The sequence below is a fragment of the Python bivittatus genome, unplaced genomic scaffold, assembly GCF_059951505.1.
Source record: "Python bivittatus isolate LINGU-HERP-01145 unplaced genomic scaffold, Pbiv_v1 ctg000440_np1212, whole genome shotgun sequence".
NCBI classification, from domain to species: domain Eukaryota; kingdom Metazoa; phylum Chordata; class Lepidosauria; order Squamata; family Pythonidae; genus Python; species Python bivittatus.
The window spans coordinates 735,942-755,148 of record NW_028277063.1 but is presented as its reverse complement, the minus strand read 5'-3'; the positions used below and the strand labels follow the sequence as shown (position 1 = coordinate 755,148).

Here is a 19,207-nt window from a genome sequence, read left to right as displayed (position 1 = left end):
GGCAGTCCTGCTTTTGCTCTTGTCCTCGAATTCCACTCCTTCCCACAACTGAACTGCCTGGCCTGTGTCAAGACCAAGCTCTCAGCCACGTGCCACATCCCTGCCTCGACGCTAGGAGTTGAGGATGCAAGCGGAAGAAATCACAGGATTCAGCACTACGCCTTATAAAACCTTTCCTATCCACACAGAAAGTTAAGATTCTTGATTGTGGTTTTTGCTACATGCAGAAAAGCAGCAGCATTCTCATATATGATCACCATCAGCTGCAATTCGAACTGGTATTGTGCAGCCCAGGGCCATCACTGCAGTGGAAATTAGGCTGGCATAGGCTCCTGGCTTCTTGAATTTATTTCAAATTAAGACTTTTCTGTGCCCAGAAATTCTGGTTATCTGTCCCTTGTCTTTTGTCTAAACTATTTAATCACCTTTTCCTACTTCCAGATTAACACAAAGTACAGGATCTCCAGACCATGAAAAATCTCATTGCACAGTGCCCCAATCCTAAAGGTTAAGTCAACTTCCAGAAAGGGAGCCTTGAGGACTTTGTTCAGGTTTAAGCAAAGCAACTTGATTCACTTTTCCTAGATAAATATGTGGAGTTGAATACTCTGGAATAACCTTTAGAATTTACACTTCTTGATTCAAACACATCCTTGTTCCAAATGAAATTTAAAATGTTGAAATCTGGTGAGATTTGGCTTCATATATGATTTTGGCCACTTTTTAATTCTTTTTAAATGAGTGGGTGCCCATCTCTGGGTGGCATCTGGGAATTTTGTAGAAGCCATATTGTCAAACCCTTGAACAACTGGATTTGTAAATAAAATATAAATGCCCCAAATAAGTAAGTATTGGCTACTACCATCCCACTCCTCTAAGCCCCCCCCTCCCCCAATTCATCTCCCAAATACCTTGCAACCTGTTCAGGAGCCACATTAGCTGCTTCTTGGAGATGTTGGTCCAGCTCAGATCAAGACTGGCTGGTTGTCGGCGGATGATACCGCTCAGCATGGAGGGAGTGATAGATTTCCGATGGCTCAAGTCAATGTGCGTCCAAAGCCGCTTGTCACAGCACCTAGTAGGAGTGAAGTCCGGCAAAAAGGAGACAATGGTCACTGAGTCCCAGAATCATGGAATCACAGAGTTGGAAAGAATTATTTCTAACTTCTCAGTGCAGGAATCCAGACAGATGGTTGTCCAGCCTCCACTTGAATGCATGCAGTGAAGGTTGCCCACCACTTCTGTGGGTAGCTGCTTCCACTGCTTAACTGCTTTTATTGTTAGGAATTTCATTCTATTAATTGAAATCTACCATCTTATAATTTAAATCCATTATTCTGTGTCCTGTACTCTGGAAGGTTTTGCCTTTCTTCTATGGGGACATCCTTTCAGGTACTTGAAGAATGTTGTCATGTCCCCTCTGGGTTTTATTTTCTGAACACTAAGTACACCCAGATTTATCAGCCTCTCTCTGTAGGGGCTTATTTTCTAATCCCCTGAAATTTGTGCTGCTCTTCTTGAAATCATTGTTAAAGTGTGATTCCCCGAACTAGAAAGTGTGTTCAAAATAGGGTCTGAACAAAGCAGGATAAAGGAAAATGTTGATCTCCTATGATTTGGAAATTATATTTCTACGAATGCAATCCAAAACTGCATTTGTCTTTTTTTGCAGCTACATCTCAAGGCTGGCTCATATTCCAAAATCTTTTTCACAAGTAATGTTACCAAGCCAGATATTCTCCTTCCCATCCCTGTGCATCTGTTTCTTCTTTCTTAAGTGAACAACTTTATGCCTATTTCAGTCCAATTTCATTCTGATACTTTTCAGTAGATTTATTCAACCTATCAAGGCAGCTTTGACTTTTATTTCTTGGGGGTATGTGACTGAGTCCATTTCTTGGTTGGTATTAATTGCATTTTTTTGTGATTTCTGCCTAGCTGCTGGGTTTTATTTTTTTGTATATTTTTTTAACCTATTTTTAATATTGTTAGCCTCCCAGAGTCATGTATTTGAGATGGATGGTCATATAAACCTAATAAAATATACAAAATAAATAAATTATCCACGAACAATAAATTAAATCAACATTAACTTTTGCCCTGGCCCCATCTACTATTGGAGGGTATGGTCTCTGACGTGCTACTCAAAATCCACATATGGCCCTCTGCATATAAATTATGTGTTGCTCAAATTAAATTAAATTTGATTCATTGATAGTCCTACTATATTCTGAGGAAGCACACAGTTATTCAGAAGCAGGTACATAAATGACTGCATTTATCTATGTACGATGGTTTTAAAGGAAGCTGGAGCAGAAGCATTTGTCTTTAATGACATACTGTACAGAAAACACAGCAAACTCCATTAGAAGACTTCAAACTTGGTATGCTGTCAGCACATGGCAGTTTCTCCATATGGGAAGAACACACTCCACAGGAAGAATAAGGGGTGATTTCCTGACATTTAGGGAAGAGTTTGCTGATCTCATGTGACATGATTCACAAAACATGCTCAGTGAGTACATGCAGAGATGTACAGTGCAGGGCTCCCTGGTGTATATAAATACTCCCTCTGCATACACCACATTAATTGCCATGACAGGTTTTTATTGCTATTCACATCATCACGGATTCCTGGGTACGCACTCTTGCCACATCTCTCCCTCTTCTCCCCTTCATTCACCGAAGGAGCTTGTTGAATGTGAGGCTCCCATCTCACAGGAAGGAGGGCTTGCCAGACAGAGAGGCTCAAGACAGCCCTGAGGCTTGATGTTCATTGCAAGGAAATGGCCAGGAGGCAGCTGCTGCATTTTACCCCACGGCCTCTTCTCCCCTATTAATCTAACAACGCAGAGACCCCATCACTGCACTACTTCTCTAGATGGCCACGTCACCTTTCCGCTCGCCCGCCCACCCGCCTGCTCACTTACCAACGGCTCCATGTCCGGCACACCCTCATGCAAACGCATAGCTCCCGATAGCTGAGGTATTGGAAGACGGCCAACCAAATGTCCCGCTGCATGATATGGTCAGAACCGCTGTCCAAGGGCAGGGAGTCCGGTTCAGGGCTGTCGGGGGGAGGCCGGATCACGTGCCTCTCCAGCTGCAGCAGAGGTTTGGGAGGGGACGGCACCAAAGGCCAGTTAAGAAACTGAGTCCGGGCTACCATGCGGAGCCCCGTCTGTCCAGCAGGCCGGCCGGCCTTGCGGCCCCCCACCTGCTGCTTGGCCCGTTCACTCCCCCTGCTGGACGGGCGATGATTGTTCTCTTTCTCCTGAGAGTTCCCCCGAGCTTTTGGCTGCTTGCCGTTACGTGTTGTCTCTGAGCCACCATTACGACGCCCACCCTCCTCTTCCTCCTCCTCCTCTTCCTCCTCCTCTTCACTGGCACTGAAGCCCAGGGCAGCCAAGCGCTGGGAACGGGTGGCCGGGGAGTTGGCTCGGCTTGACACCCCTCCGCTAGAACCATCAGAGCCCCGTGAATCCGTGTCAGAGTCCGAGTCCGAACTGGAACTGGAACTACTGCTGTTCTTCACCCGCTCCAACATCTGGCACATCTGCTTGAAGCGCTCCAATTTCTCCCGCTGATGGGACTTGTCTGTCTGGGCAGCGGGCTCCAAAGGCCCGGGAGGTCCCTTTGGTTTCTGGCAGGAAAGGAAGGAGTTGTGGTCAAAGGCTTCGCAACCTATTATAGAACTACTGAATTAGGCCTTTTCCGATCTTACGTCCTCCTTGTGACTGACTGCCCCTCTGGCTGTCCTCAACTAATACAGCCACAGCCATACTGCAGGGGGTGGGAGGAGAGTACCGCGATGGGGAAGCAATTTGTAATGTTTTAAATCTTCCTTCTGAAAGTTTTTGCCTTTAAAGTGATCACCAAAATTAAAACTATACATTTGGATTCTTAAGATGAAACATCTTTATGATCCCTACACCTTTCCTTACTCATATAAACCACATTCCCTTCCCTGGAAGGCATGAAAAAGACAACGCCACTGCACTGCAGCCAAGCCTCATCGACGCTGTCTTTGATTTTTATGTTGACAGAACTGCAGGGTACCAACGCACTCTATAAATAAAATTTTCCAGGATGAGAAGAATGCGCCCTTTGGCCAGTTCTCTAAATGTGCCAGCTACAGTTCATGCCTAGATAATGTCCTGACTAGGTTACTACAAACATGCTATCTATGGGATTGCCAAGCAAAAAGCATTTTGAAATTCTGACTGGTCAGAATACATAGCAACTTCTCCCTTGGATGTTAGTTAGCTATTGATGTGTCTGGATGCAAAAAATGCTACTTTAGAGGTATGAAGGTCTCACAGCCTAGAATCCACACAATGGGAAGATGCCAGGTCCTCTATGAATCCACCCAACAGTTAAGTTCTTTGGCACAGAATCCTGTCCATTTTTGTTATATCTCACAATATATATTTTTAAGGCAATTATCTGTAAGGGGAAATATGGTTGAAAGGTAAAAATAAAGGTAACCTTGAAATCAATGAAACTGCCTGGAACTCACTAGGGCTCACCTTTTAGAAGCAGTAGGCAACTGTTAAAACCAAGAGCAGACATGAACAGCATGAAGGCCGTGAATTAGGGCTTTTAAAAATGTTTTTTGTATGTTATTGCCTGCCTGAAGGGTCTGTGATGATAGAAACTATAAATCAAAAACATGTAAAAAGATCATGCTGTTTTTCTACAGACTAAAAATGCTTATATCCATACTGGCCTTCGAGAAGGAGAGCGTACCTTTTCCACCTGGTGCATCTGTGCCCACCTGAGATCATTCAGGAAGGATGCTGGCAAGAGCCTGAGAAATGGGCTCATCACAGCATCCAGTCTTCCCACTTCCACAGTAGCTCGTGCTACCAATGGCCCATGTTGCGCGACTACAGCTCCATCTAGCAGCCCAAGAAAAGTGTGGGCAGAGCATGAAAAGCATCCCACTGAAAGCTATCTAAGCAAGAGACACACATCTGAACCAGTGGTCTAGTTTGTTGCTCAGAATATGGTGTGTGACAGCATTGTAGAAGCACTGGGACCAGGGGATGTGAATGTAGGAGAGTTACTGGAATCACGCCCTGCACTCTGACAGATTGGTTAAACAAACCACAACTGGATGGGTTCAGGCAACATATTAAGCTACAAACCAAAGTGGACAGCCAGCAGCCTTCAAACCCACATTTGCATGTGGGAAAGACATGCAGACTGTAGTGCAATGCCCTGAAAGAGCCAGCAAATAAAAAGAAAGAAAAAATCCCCCAAACTTCTCTCCAAAACCAGCGCTGCCCACCTGAATAATGTGGACTCATCCACTTTGTTTCCATCACACACACAAACACACATGCGTGCATACATGTACTATGCGCAGCCTTCAGCCACCAAAAGATTGCCTGCCCATGCCACCAATTATAATTGATACAACAGAACAGCTGGCTTCCCCAAGGGGCTAAGCCAAAACCAAGCAACGGGACTCGACGAAGCTAAGCAGGCCTGGAAGCAAAATAGCTCCCCTCACCAAAGGCAAGGAGGAACAACAAACCGAGGGCTACTCTGAGCAGAGACCGCCAACCCCTCTTTTTAATCAGTACTGAAAGCAAACCCTTGGGGGCCAAACCCACACTCTTACGTGGTGCAAGGCAAGGAATGATCACAGGTGGACCAAGATCACAGGGGCGCGTGCACCCCCAACACTGAAGGTTACATAGCTTGGTTAGCCAAGTGGTCATTTGCAGTGGGGGAAGGGGGCAATCTGGGAGAATACTAGTGGTCCACATCTGCTCTTTCCATTGTTCCCATCCTACTCCCTGCCACTCATGAGCCCAAACATTTCCTTTCTGGTGACACAGTCAAGCAGCTGAGCTGAATCCCCAGGTCTTCAGCAGTTGTCCAGGCTTTAAGTTGTCCATGGTTTTAAAATTATTAATCAATTAAGTTAATTAACTAAAACTATAGTTTGTTTTTATAAACTTTCTCTGGTTGGGTTTGCATGACTTGGTGCGCCAACACAAAATGAACTGGATTGTGGCTCAGAGCAATGTGTGAATGCAGCCAACATCTCTTGCCCCAAGCTCTGCCAAAATCTTAAGTAAGGGAACAATTTGTCCCTGGGGTGCAGGCTGATTGCCTCCCTCTTTCCCTCTCTCCCTCCCTGCTCACCTCTAAGTCACTGGCTGTGATCTGGCTCAGGTGAATAGATGGGTGGGAGATGGCGCCCTTCATCTCGAAGTCACCGCTGCCCATGCGGTTCCAGGTCTGCATGGAGTCCAACTTGTTTCCATCAAGTGGTTGCTCAGTGCCCTGAAAAAATGAACACATAAATCAAATGGGATGGGGAAAGAAAAAGGACAAGTGGAAGAATGAGCGGGAGGCGCCAGTCAGCTTCTTACATCCAGTTGCTTTTTTTAAAAAAGAGCATTGTGTTCCATCAGCCTGTTGGCAAAGCTTGACACAACAGCTGCCAAAGAGGGCTCAGCATTCCACCCTGCAATGGTGCCCAAGATGGAGTCGAGGGACCCCTGACGCCCCATGAGGGTTGTGCAGATAGCTTCTGATGCAAGCGCCAAAATAAAAATACATCTTTTTATGAAACAAATCTTGGGAAATGGCCAAAGTTTCACAAGAATTGGCAATGAGATTTCAGCCAATACTTAATAAATAAGTAAATAGGATGGGCGGGCCTTCTGGGTGCCATGAGGTGAGGGAAAATATCACTGTGGTGATGATCTGCCTGAAGGAAAAGACTGAGAACCACACCATGCTGAGTCTTCCTCAGCCTCCAAATGTACTTAACTCCCATTCTTATTATCCCCAGCAAGATCAGGCACTGAATATTGTGTGAATGCAAAGCTGATGAACATCATCTAGGCACATTCTGTATAGATCGTCTTGAGAGCCACACTGGTGGAGGACAGAGGATCCCCAGGTAGGTCCATGACCTGCTAAGTGATAAGCCTGGCTCTTGCATCAGGGAAATTCGTCTTCCATTTTTTTTCAGTACCCCTTGGCATCTTATCCATGGGCCCTTCTTGCATAATGAAATCCAGCCAGGTGAGAAAAGACAAACAACTCACCTTTTTCAAATGTTTTTCCCGGGTACCTTTTAACTGGAAAAGAGAAAGAAAGAAGACGGTGAGAATTCTAGGCCAGAGCACGCTAATTAAAGTAACCTGTTCCAACATCAAAAGTAAGGAATTTGAGGATGAGAGTATTCACAAAGGTGGAGCACTTAATTAAGCACTTAAAAAGTTCAGAGATCCAGAATGTCTCTCTGTTCTAAAATCCAGAACAAGGATTTAGAGCAAAGGCAAAAAAGTATGATTTGCTAATACCCTTTTTTGGGATTGTCAGAGCTTCCCCCAAATGGAAGGAACATAATAACCTGGAAAACTGGGGCACTGATCCCATCATTTTTGTTGGACTGAGACCCTCGGCATGCTGCACAAAGCCCCATATGGCTCTCAAGTCCACAGCATTTGCACAACTTTAATCCAGAGATTCCTACCTTTAAGACTGGAATGAAGTACAGTTTGTGGGATAACACATTGTGGTAGAGGCAGAAAGTCGTAAGGGAGGAGGAAGTGTAAGCCCTGGTGTAGTTACTAAGGTGACTTAAGAAAATCAGAAAGTTTAATTTGATCATCAACTTTGGAAGCATAGTACAAGGATCCCAAATTAGGATCTAGCCATGTGATCTCAATGGGTATGGAACCAAGTCCCTCCCCAACAGCATCATGTGACCTACTGGAGTCTAATGGGTGAGGACAGAAGAACTGGGTAGCCAAGGTTCCCAAATGTTATTTATTTATTAACAATTATTTGTATGCTGCCTACTCAGTTTGCGATGCTAAAACAACAAATGCATTGATAAAACCAGCTAACAACTGACACCATAACAACTTCTGTTGGCCAAGCCAACAGCCCCCCAACAAAAATGCTATCCACTCCCAAAAGCTCTGCAGAAAAGCACAGCATTAACTGCTTTGCTAATTAACAGTCTCAGTTCGAACAAGGGAAGATAATTAAATTGGGATCAACTAACAACTGTCAATGAAAGATCCCACCCAAACAAAATCTCATTAGCCTTCTCAAATGTAGCAAAGGACATTTCAAACAAAAACTAGAGGTGTCAAGAACTTTTGTGAGGAGACTGGGGTGGGCACAACAATGATAAAAAAGTGACAGGATGCTACATCATTAGGAGGCATAGGGGTGCTGGAGACATAGAGACTAGAGCAAAGGTTTGGCTCTCTGATGCCTCGTTGCAACGGCCCAGGAGCCAACCAGGCACAGATCTGATGGGGGGACTCTTGGACTACATGGGAAAGGAGAGACAGAGTTGAAGAGAGCCAAACAGACGTAAAAAAAATTATTTTGTCACAACGGAGAATTAAGTGATGGAAAGGACCACCACAAAATGTAACAAAGGTTGCCAAGACAGAGGTGGAGTGGTTGGACATCCATGCTGGAGGTCAGGCCTATTAAACACCTTCCTGATGACTGCTTTCATACCCTTCTTGTGCGTCTACTGAGATACTGACCGGCATAAGAAATGGGACCTTTGGATTGTCTAGGAAGACTCTTCTCCCGGCAGTTTCGCCGTTCCCCTGAATGGGTTTGGAGGACACCTCCTGTCATTTCTAGCCAACATATCTGGGCCGACTGAGGAAATGATTAGTAACAATTTCACATATCAAGAGGGTTTTAGGCTTGCCTAACAGGGCCAGATGGAGTGAGCCAAAGCACGAGAAGGAAAGAGAAGGATTTCAGACTTGCAGATACATGGGGTTTATCAGACACAGGTTGAGCTGGTTGTCATTCACCTTCTTCTTGGGTCCTGTCTCAGCAGGTGGGAGCTCCTTCTTGCGCTTGTGGGCACCCGTCTGGACCTGACTTTCCTCAGAGGGTGGCGGCGGCAAAGGTGGCACTGGTGGCAACTTCTTCTTGTTCTGAGCAGGCTCATCAGTCAGCTTCCACCGGACCCCTTCCTCACCATTGTCAGAACGCCGCTTCCCCGTGCCATCCCCTGAATCCTGAGAGTGTGGACAGAAGAGAGGCAGAAATAGGCTCATGTACTGTGCGTAGCTTGCCATTTTTGCATCACTTATGCACCTTCACTTATGCACCTTCACTGGGCATACTCATTTAAAACCAAAGAACCATGTTATGGTTTAACCCAACTAACTGTCTCTTAGCCGATCCTCACAAATGCTTTCAGGACATGAAAAATTGCTCAGAGGCAGGGAAAAGAGAAGCATGCTGGATAGAGATTTTCTGGACAGCACACCAAACAGAGCCAACTGAATTGTTCTGCGCAAAGGCCCTAAGCAAAGAGGTCTATCTGAGAGACTGTCCTCATCATTATTAGCTACAAAGGATTACTCTTCATTGGGGGGACTTACAGAAAGAGGGTGTCAATTCAGGGTGTGGACATGAGTAATTAGAGCACGAAATAAGAAAACACTCCAAGACACACAAATGGGCCCTCCTATGTCCCCCCTCCCACTTCCCTTGTCCAGCCATGGTTTCAGGGCAAATGACTCTATGGGGCTTCTACCCCACACACTCTTTGATTCCCCCTTCTCTACGTTGCCCCCCGCAAACCACATACTTTCATTGATTTGCCTTCTCTCTTGCACTTGGGACATTCCCAACAGTTTGGAATTTCATTGTTGATGACCCCTTCAGCGATTCCCATCTGCAAAGAGAAAGACCAATGCAGGTGAAGGGGGTGGGGTGGGGTGGGACAGTCCTGGGGGAGGCGGGGGCTGTACGATGGCTCTCCTCTCTTCCTCCCTCTTTGAGCTCCCTCACCTTCAAGCAGCCTGGATGCACAATCTCATTGCAAATGGTACACTCCATGAGTGACAGGTTGAACTTCTCCTCTTCACCCTCTACTGTGTCCTCTTTCCCGGCCTCCCCACATACCAGGCACACGGCCGTGTGAGGTAGAACTGGCTGCAATAAGAGAGAGGCGGGAAGTGAGCCGTAAGAAATAAGAAATCCAGCAGGAGAGATCTTTCCACCACCAGCAGACATCAACCACCTTTGTGAAGTTACCTAGAGGCAGCTGATTCAGGGATGGCCAGCTGGGACACTGGCAATGAACCCTCCTTTGCCCAAATTTTAGCGTGATGGGACAATAAAGCTGCCCTTAAGACATTACAAATTCAAAAGGAAGGGCGGTTTTCAGTTCTAGTCTCATAGGCAGTGCTCTAATGCAGGATGAAACAGGGTGCTTCCACTCAAAATATTTGCAATGTGAACCATTTTGCACCTCTTTATTTTGAAATATGGGACACAGCAATAGGAAGGAATAGGACAAGATGGGAAAGAAAACAGAATGGGGGCTTGTAGCAGCCTAATGGATGAAACACGACTTCTGTGTCACAGGTAACAGAGGGGTCTATACCTGATTTTCCAGAACAAATTCAAACAGGCAAAAAAAGCCTTTGATGACTCAGTTTCTGGGCCGCACCATATCAGGGGAGTTGTATGTGGGAACATTCCCCTATGCCAGTGTTGTCCAAACTTGGCCACTTTAAGATGAGTGGACTTCAACTCCCAGAATTCCCCAGCCAGCATGGCTGGCTCGGGAATTCTGGGAGTTGAAGTCCACTCATCTTAAAGTGGCCAAGTTTGGACAACACTGCCCTATGCATACTCAACAAACAAATCCCTGCATACAAAAAGCTAACATGTGAAGTGGGCAACCTCCCTAACATGCTAGCTTTTTCAATGCAGTGTGGATAGTTTATTCGCTTTGCGCAGTACAACTCTTATTTTCCTCTGGCTTTACCTGCAGCTCTCAACAGACTTGAAACATGCAGAAAAAGCTAAATACACACAATATTAAACCACATCAGTCTGCAGAAGAGAACGATATGTAAAAACTAGCATGTCAAGAAAACTAGTTGAAACTCTCTCTTCCGGCAAATAACTTTCCATGAGTTTGGATTTTTAAAGTTATCCTTTTAACCTACTGAGAAGTCCCTGTATATGCAATTCCTATCGCCTGCATCCTGAGTACAGCCTAGTGATGAAATATATCATGCATTCTTTTCCTTTTTCAATTAAACTATCTGAGAGCTGCAGGCAAAACGTGTGTTTCCTTTTCTTTTCTATTCCAATTTGAGAAATCAAGAATATTTAGAAGGGAAGAGGCAGAGCAGATCTGGAGCACATTTTTCTTCATCATCATAAGGATCAGAAACCTGTGCCCTTTAACCCTAGACTTCCTTCCTACTGAACTTCACCAGGATGACTTATCTGCCATGCTGGAGTAGAAAAGCCAGGCATGGCATCCAAATAGAAATCCATGACACACGTTACCACCAGCGTTGGCCTCCCTGCCTCCCTCACTCACCGCTGTGCACTGCCTCTGCAGGCAGGACTGCTTCATGCGTCCAGGCCCCCCAAACTTCTTCATGTCCTTACAGAAATGGCACTCCCCACACTCTGATCGCAGGCACGCTTTACACTTCCGGCACCGCGTCCGCCGCCGGCGAGCTCCAGCCCCTGCCCCTTTGCTGGACGACATTGGCTATGTCCCGCTTCAGCTACTCTCTGGGCTGCAAGGAGGAAAGGAAAAGAGGCAAACCAGGCAAATAAATATGGGGCTCCAGATTGGGAAGACGGGGCTGATAAGGAAGGTTGGAGGTGGGGGAGGAGGAGGACGTGCAATACAAATGAATTAAGATTCTCATATAAACACAGAAGGGGGAAAAAGATATCGCAGGGAGAAAAAATGTCCTGCAGTCGAATGAAGCACATGAGCAGCCATCGCCAACTTTGGGGAGGGAAAAAAATAAAATAAAATAAATCACAGCGAAATGAATTCGAGTTAAGAAATACTGCACCAATTTTTGGTTTAAAAGAATGGTTTAAAATGAGTAGTACATTCCTACCCAAAATAGGTGAAATGATAAAAACTAGCACACCGATCCAAGAAAATTAGTTCTTGAGAAAGAGAGCTAAATCTAGCTGAATATAGAGCTGGACCACTGGATTTTGTTCTAGCAGGGCCATTCAACAGGACTTCCAGGTGCCGTTCTCTAGTTTTCAGTTGTTTGAAGGACGTGAGTTGTCCAGTGTGGTTGTGAACGCACGCAAAGAACTCAAAGGCAGGAAAGCGAAACAGAATCCCTCCGCTGCTACCCCAGCCATGGATAGCTTAGGAGCTAACTAGGTGAAAACTCCAGCCTTTTTAAAGAACTTTGGGGCTGCCCAATGGTTCTTTAAAAGGACATCGGTTTAATCCGGCGTTTTTCAAACTTGGTAACTTTAAGAGGTATGGACTTCAACTCCCAGAATTCCCCAGCCTGAAGTCCACATATTTTAAAGCTGCCAAGTTTGAAAAACACTGGATTAATCGAAAAGCAGAATAGGCTATTCCCTGTACCGCTACATACAAGAAGGTTCATTCTCCTCTGCAACAGGAGAAATTATCCCAACTCCCTGGAGGAAGCTCTTAACATGCACAGAGAAACACTTTCCATCTCAAGAATTAACAACAAACTTTATGTATGGCTAGAGTTCTTCGACTGTGTCCCCAAAAACCCTACTCAGGGGCAAACTGTTTTGCTGGAGCAGAAAAAAAAAGATTTGCTTATAGCCTCCCAACTTACAAGATATTTTCTCTACTGGGTTATAGCTAGAATACAGAGGAAGGCAAACATTAACTGCACCATGACGGTCACAAACACAAGTCAAAAATGAAAGTAGATTTTTGACAGGTATTTTAAATTCTGTTCTCCAAAGCTAAACATATTATGGCAACTTCTGTTGCCCTGGTGAGGTGAATAAAATCCATCCTTCTTTTCCCAAAATTGCATCCAGTATCCAAACAAAAATTCTGTATAATTCATTCTGCATGCCGAGAGGAAATTCTGGACTGAAGCTTCTGGCAAGTCGTTTTTTAATTCAAGGGATCACAATTCAAGAGAAGAGGTGAGTACTCCAGAGGTATTTAATAAAAAATGGAGTTCATTTTCCTGGGTTACGAGTTTTAGAGACATGGTCTTAAGGGCGTATGATGCATGCAGCCCAGCATATTTGGTTCTGACAGCCCCCTCTGCATAGCAACTTGAGCTCCACTGTGGGCAAAAGATTTGGTGCAACTGTATTACATAACAACAAATGTAATATATAGCCATCGTGATTAGTAGCAGCTGACTACAAACTAGCTCCTGCCACCTTCATGAAAAGCATCATGCAAATAATGAGTATGAACAGGGGGAAAAGAAAAGCCTTAACCAAAACCAAGGAGAAGCACGCTCTATATCACACAGTGAGTGTCAAAAGTACTTTATGATAAAAATGGCAGCATGTGAATGTGAATTACAGGAGCTGACGTCCCGCTACTCCAGAAAGCTCAGGTTGGGGAAGACTGATATAAGAGCAGCTTTCTGAGAGAGATCCTGGAATGGCTAGAAAGTTGGATCTGGTTTTGCCTGCCAGAGACTTAGGATATAGGTGCAATCACACCATCACTTGGGTTCAGACTTGAGCTCTGAACAGAGAAACTGTACAGTTAATAAAGCAGTTAACGCCATCATCTCTTACCTCATTAGGAAGTTCAGAGAGATAACCTCATACAGATTGCAGGCACTGTATAATAATAAAGCTGTAGCGGATTAAAAAGAAGTTGGACTTAATTAAGGCAACCCAATGGATCTATTATATTAAATCAAGTGATGGGACTCTTTTACTCTTCTGCCTTCTCCTCTGGTCTAAGTAACAATAGATATTCCACTGTTATAGATATTCATTGCCCTTGAGATACAGATTCTCCCATGGACACTGTTTTATAGAAGGAGCCCCCCCCCCCCAAAAAGGCCAATTTTTCCCAAGACACAACAAACAGGAAGGAGGAAAAAGAGGAGACGAAAAACTAAGATTTAAATAAAAAGAGCTATTTTTTTTGTACCACTTTAGAATGGTTTAGAGAGCTGCAGATCCTGTTTTGATGTTATTACCCAAAAAGACTCAGAAAAAAGAAAAATCCCGGACAGCAATTATTACAATCTTATGAAAGCCAATATAAAGAAAGAAAGAAAAAAAAAGGAATTCCTTGCACGAATTGAGAAGAGTAAGTGATGTCCCAAAGTCCCTAGAACCAACTTTTTAAAAAAGAGTTTTCCGAGGACACAGACAATCTTGGGGGGGGGGCTTAGGAGTGAAACAGATAAAAATCAGACTTGAAACTGAGGCATATTCTAGACCAGTGTTTCTCAATCCCAGCAACATTAAGATGTGTGGACTTCAACTCCCAGAATTCCCCAGCCAGCGCGCTAAGAGTTGAAGTCCCCATATCTTAACGTAGTTGAGATTGAAAAACACTGGTCGAGACTGATGACAGAGACATAAGATCTTGAGTTCTACCTTCAGAAAAAGAAAGTGCAGCTGGAAAGGTGAAGGTGGAATTGTAGGAAAGTGTCAGGAAATTGAAATAGTGCAGACAGGCAAAGACAACAATGGAAGAAAAAACTGAGTGGAAATCCTGCACATCAATCCTCTCAGTCAGACACCCTATAGACCTGTCAACTGGACTGTCTGGGAATTATGGAACCTGAAGGCCAAGGCATCTAGAAGGCAACAACTCTCTCTTTTTTTAAATAGCATGCTAACAGAGGAACAATACATTTCTCAGGAACTTTTTCTGAGGTTCAGAAAGATAAGAGAAGGATAGAATAATGGAAAAACAGAAACTCAGAAGGAAATGGGCAAAATAACATTCTATCAACATCAACTGCAACTACTACAAAGAACATGCTTACATATAAATACCACCACTGATGAATGCATGGTTTAGCAATGTAAGAAAAAAGACAAAAGTCCCTGTTATAATCCAGGAGCCTCTCCACCATTATTACTTAGGCTCATCCAACTAGGTCTTAACTAAACACCAAAGACTGTCAGCTACGGATATGATTTTATCCAACTTTTCATGTGAATAGCCAGCAACATTTAAGTCCTATCACTGCCAACCAATGCTATGAGGGGGACAGGGGAAGGAAGAACACCCCCAGGTCAGGACAAAATTATTTCAGACTTTATGAGCTGGACAGCAGAACATACAGTTGCCATTTTCAAACCCAAAGGGTTTTTTTCTGTTTCTATTTTTTTTTAAAAGAAACATGCAATTTGGCCCTTGGATATCTGACCACGAGAGGGAGGTGAAGGGACATAGCAGACAGAATTACTTATACTGGGGAGTCATCTCATCTGAGGATCAGAACTGAAATCATCAAATCCCAGACTGAAAGGGAAAATAGGGAACTTCTAAAATAAAATGGAAATATCATGAAGAGGAAAGCCCTTCATAAACTGCATGGGGTCTGCATGTTCAGTTCAGCAGTATCCCAACAGCGCTGGGAAAACCTATTAATTTTCTCAGAGGGAAGAAGGGGAGACGAAGAGGCTCAGGGATATCTACAGTGAACAGATGGCTTTCTATTTCTGAAAAAAAATCTGTCCAAATGTCTGTTATTCTGAGGATTAATCCAGGAGAGGGCAAGGGATAGTTAGGTAGAAGAAGGCATGTAGAAGAGAATCAATGAGAGTGAATGGCTATCTCCCTCCTGCTTGATCTCCCCATACTCACCATACCTAGCATGTACACACACATTATATTGATGGAACATTTTGTCTCCTATCATCATTTCACCCCACCCCTACCTCTTCCTTCCAAGCATTTAATTGCAGGCAAAACACTGAAAGGGAAAACAAATATATGTATAAGGGAACTTGGCTCCAATACCTCATCACGCCCCAGCCTGGCTTCAGAGCTGACAGGCCCAGTCTTGGCAAGGGTTCCCACACACCTCAACCTGGCCTTCCATGATGCCGGTTGCTGGGTTCCCCCTCAATTCTCTCCGCCAGCTGCAACCTGCTTGACACATCTTTTTTGCTCTCCCACCCTTTGAAAAGCCTTTAAGTCAAGCTGTTTTGGGGCGGCGATCCTCCTCCGCTAAATCCTTCTGGATCACACTTCCTGAGGGACATAACCGGAGCCATCCTCTGTAGAGGGCCCCCTGAAATCGGCTGAAACGGCACCTCCCCTCTCTTCTCTTCCTCCCCCCCCCCTCCCTGGTTAAAACATGAGAAATACACAGAGGCAAGAGCGTTTTACGGCCGGTAATTCCTTCCCCTGGAAATCATAGAGGAGAAACTTTGGTTCCACGTTTGCCCCCGCGTACCCCAAAGCCACTCTGCTTGTCCCCTCTTCTGGCTGACTATCAGCTTGAGTCTACCTAGAGGTGACCAGATCCCTCAAAAAAACACCTGGCAAAATGATTCACCCTAATATTGGTTTCTTTATTTTCCTTTTATGAAGAACAACAACAAAAATCTAAACACTCCAGCCCAAGGTGACAGAACAGAAGCTGGAAAGAAAAGAATATCCAAGAAAACAAAACAACAAAGGAGATTAAAATGAATAAGAAAAGGAGGAAAACACAATAGTAGATCTGGCATTGGGTGGGGGGGAGAGAAAGGGGAGGCAACAGAAGCTCTAGATCCCACCCTCAACAAAAACATTTGTGCAACCAGCCTGATAGCTTAACAGCCCTCCCTCGTTTCTGCATCTGAGTTGTTGTGATGCTTTCACATGCTGCGTGCGTTCACACAATCTACCATGTACATATCTATCTTTTGGGGAGTGGGAATAAAGGGTTATTTTGCAAAGCACCGGTAGTCCTTCTCAAAACACTGAGCTCCACAGGGTTGGAAGGAGAAGAGCTAATTAATTTGGAATGGGAAGATTAAGATGGGGGGAAGGGAGAAAGAATGTGCCTCTAAAAAAAGAGACAAGGGTTTTATTCCTTGAAAAACATTCTTTGGCAAAGCCAAGAGAGGTGGAGTGGGGGGAGGGAGCAGAGGAGGGATACAGACTTACCTTTGGGAAGCGCATCTAGGCACCAAAGACTCTTCCTCATCCATCAGCAGCCTCCAAAAGAGAAAAGATGCAGCACATCTTACAATTGTTACACACATCTACACACATCTCAGGCAGACACCAGCGAAAGGTACCTGAGGATGGGAGGAGAATGGAGGCGGGGAGCCCCCCCAAACCCATGAAGGGCTTGGAAGTAGGGTAGGAGAGATGGGTTACTCACCTGCTGTGTGGCCATGGGGTGGATGGCGATTCTAATGCTGGATTTGTTGTCATAGTGGGAAGTGGGGGGGGGGGGGGAGAGAGAAGAGATCCAGCCAGTTGCTGAAGGATCTGTGTGTGCGTGTGGCTCCAAGTCCCCCCCCTCCAACAAAAATGAGGAGTGGGGAGGAAAAGGGAAGAGGGGCGGGACAATCTCCCCAAAGAGGCTATTACAAATTCATAGCAGCAGTTCCCCCACACCTCACCCCCTCTCCTGTTCTATCCTCCACTATTTCCTTCTTTGCCCTTGGGAGAAAACAAGGGAATGATATGTGAGAAGAGTTCTCCCCCCCACCCCGTGCATTAATCAGAGAGAAAGCTAATACACTGTGCCACACACCTATTCGGGGACCTCCTGCACCCCTAATTTGGGATAGAGCCTTGGCATTCCCTACGCGGGTGCACCCTCCAGTCCCCCCAGCCCTCCTCTTGACTCCTCCTCCTCTTCTGCCCACCACTGAGATTTTCCTCAGTTGCCTGAACACCCACCCTCCCCTTTTCAAATGCAGGCAGACCACTCCCCTCGCTCTTGGGTCTTGCTGGAGGTGGAAGAAGAGGAGGAGGAAGAGGAGGAGGAGGAGGAGGAGGAGGAGGAGGAGGGGGCTCTGCCCCTTCTGGCTTGTTCCTCCAACTACATCTCCCTTCACTTTGCAGCAGGAAGGGGAGGGGGTCTGAAGCTGCGCCCCCCAATATCTGCTCAGCCCGTCCTTTTCAATTAAGGGCCCATCTCTGGCGTGGCTCAGCCCCCTTTCCTCCCCCCCCAAGAAAGAGCCCCTTTCCTTAGCCACCTGGCAGCGCGGGTCCCTCTCCAAAGCAATGCCAAGGTCTGGGGTTCTGTTCACCTTGCGAGACCCCCGCGGATTGGGCGGGATGGGGCCCTCTCAGCCCTCCCCCTCCTCGTTCCCCCCCGATCCTCCGAAGAGAGAGACGCCCGTGCCCCCCTCTGCTCCTTCCCTCAAGGGGGCTCTGCGCTGCCCGGCTGTCCCTCCCCCCACATAAGGGAGGGTTTTAAACCCACCCACCCCCCTCCAGGTTGGCAAATCGGGGAGTGGGTTTCAGACCCCGCCACAACTCCTCCAAGAGGAGAGAGCGAGGCTCCACGGTCCTGGCGGGGCCCCCTTCTCCTGTCTCTCTCATTCTCTCCCCTTCCTCCTTCTCTTTCACATTCACTCACTCACTCGCGCATACTGATACACACATCTCACACACATATTCGCATACACACACACACAAAACCATCATGGCGGCCCCAGGAAGCCCAAAAGGGAACACTCGCCGCGCGCAGGCAGATGGGAACGGTGGTTCTTTCTACCCGGCCAGACACATCCGGCTCTATGAGCGCTAGGGGGAAATAGGGACTACAGTTAAGATGGCCGCCAAGGATTCCGCGCAAAGCAGTATGGGGAGTGTGGTTTTATTTCCCGGCTCAACGCTTTGAGTGCCTTAGTTGCTATGGCCAAAAGAGGTGTTTTGGACTACAGCTGGGATGGCAGGCGGCAGCTGGAGCGCCACTGACTCATGGGAAAGGTAGTTTTGCTTACCCGCCGTATTGCGTCTTGTTCCCAAAGCGAGGTATTTGGACTCCATTTACGATGGCCACTAAGCATCATGGGAATGTAGTTCTCTCCTCACGGCCTATTCCTCCATGCCTTTTTACTATTGGTTCCCAAAGCCTCAAGGAGAGCGCTTGGACTACAACTAATATGGCGGGCGAGGAGAGGGGAAAATTCAGTCGAATGGAATTTCGGGGAATGGTTTTAGCGCTTTCCAGGATCGCTGGTTTCTCACTCTTAATTGAAATCAATAATTAATTGTGGCTTATCTTCATTAACAATTTACACCGTACGCTAATCCACATGTGTAGAACCGCCCCTTTCTGATGATCTTGATTATGTCTGAGCATGTGCAGAGGTTTTTTTTTTTCCAAAGGGGATGAAATTTGTAATTTTCCTTAAAGAGGAAAGAATTTGCAAATGAACATGGACCAGTTGCCAAAGTTATATGTTTTTATTCCAAGTTATAGGCATAAAATTGCAAGCACAACAAATCATG

At 45.7% G+C, this 19,207-nt stretch overlaps 1 protein-coding gene across 4 annotated transcripts in view; it reads right to left on the bottom strand.

Moving 5' to 3' along the window:
- The window catches only part of FBXL19 (F-box and leucine rich repeat protein 19), a 29,208-nt gene extending 10,794 nt beyond the window's left edge, over positions 1-18,414 (bottom strand). The window contains exons 1-10 of one of the 4 annotated variants that reach the window (XM_015890091.3): positions 17,118-18,414; positions 16,898-16,948; positions 11,366-11,570; positions 9,814-9,957; positions 9,611-9,697; positions 8,823-9,032; positions 7,074-7,106; positions 6,160-6,300; positions 2,931-3,643; positions 912-1,075 (exon numbers count right to left, since the gene is read on the bottom strand). In XM_015890091.3, coding sequence (XP_015745577.1) covers positions 912-1,075; positions 2,931-3,643; positions 6,160-6,300; positions 7,074-7,106; positions 8,823-9,032; positions 9,611-9,697; positions 9,814-9,957; positions 11,366-11,539 — 1,666 coding nt within the window. In that variant the 5' untranslated portion in view covers positions 11,540-11,570; positions 16,898-16,948; positions 17,118-18,414. The other 3 variants (XM_088142567.1, XM_025173948.2, XM_025173949.2) reach the window with 3 other exon arrangements.
- Between the last annotated feature and the right edge of the window lie 793 nt (positions 18,415-19,207).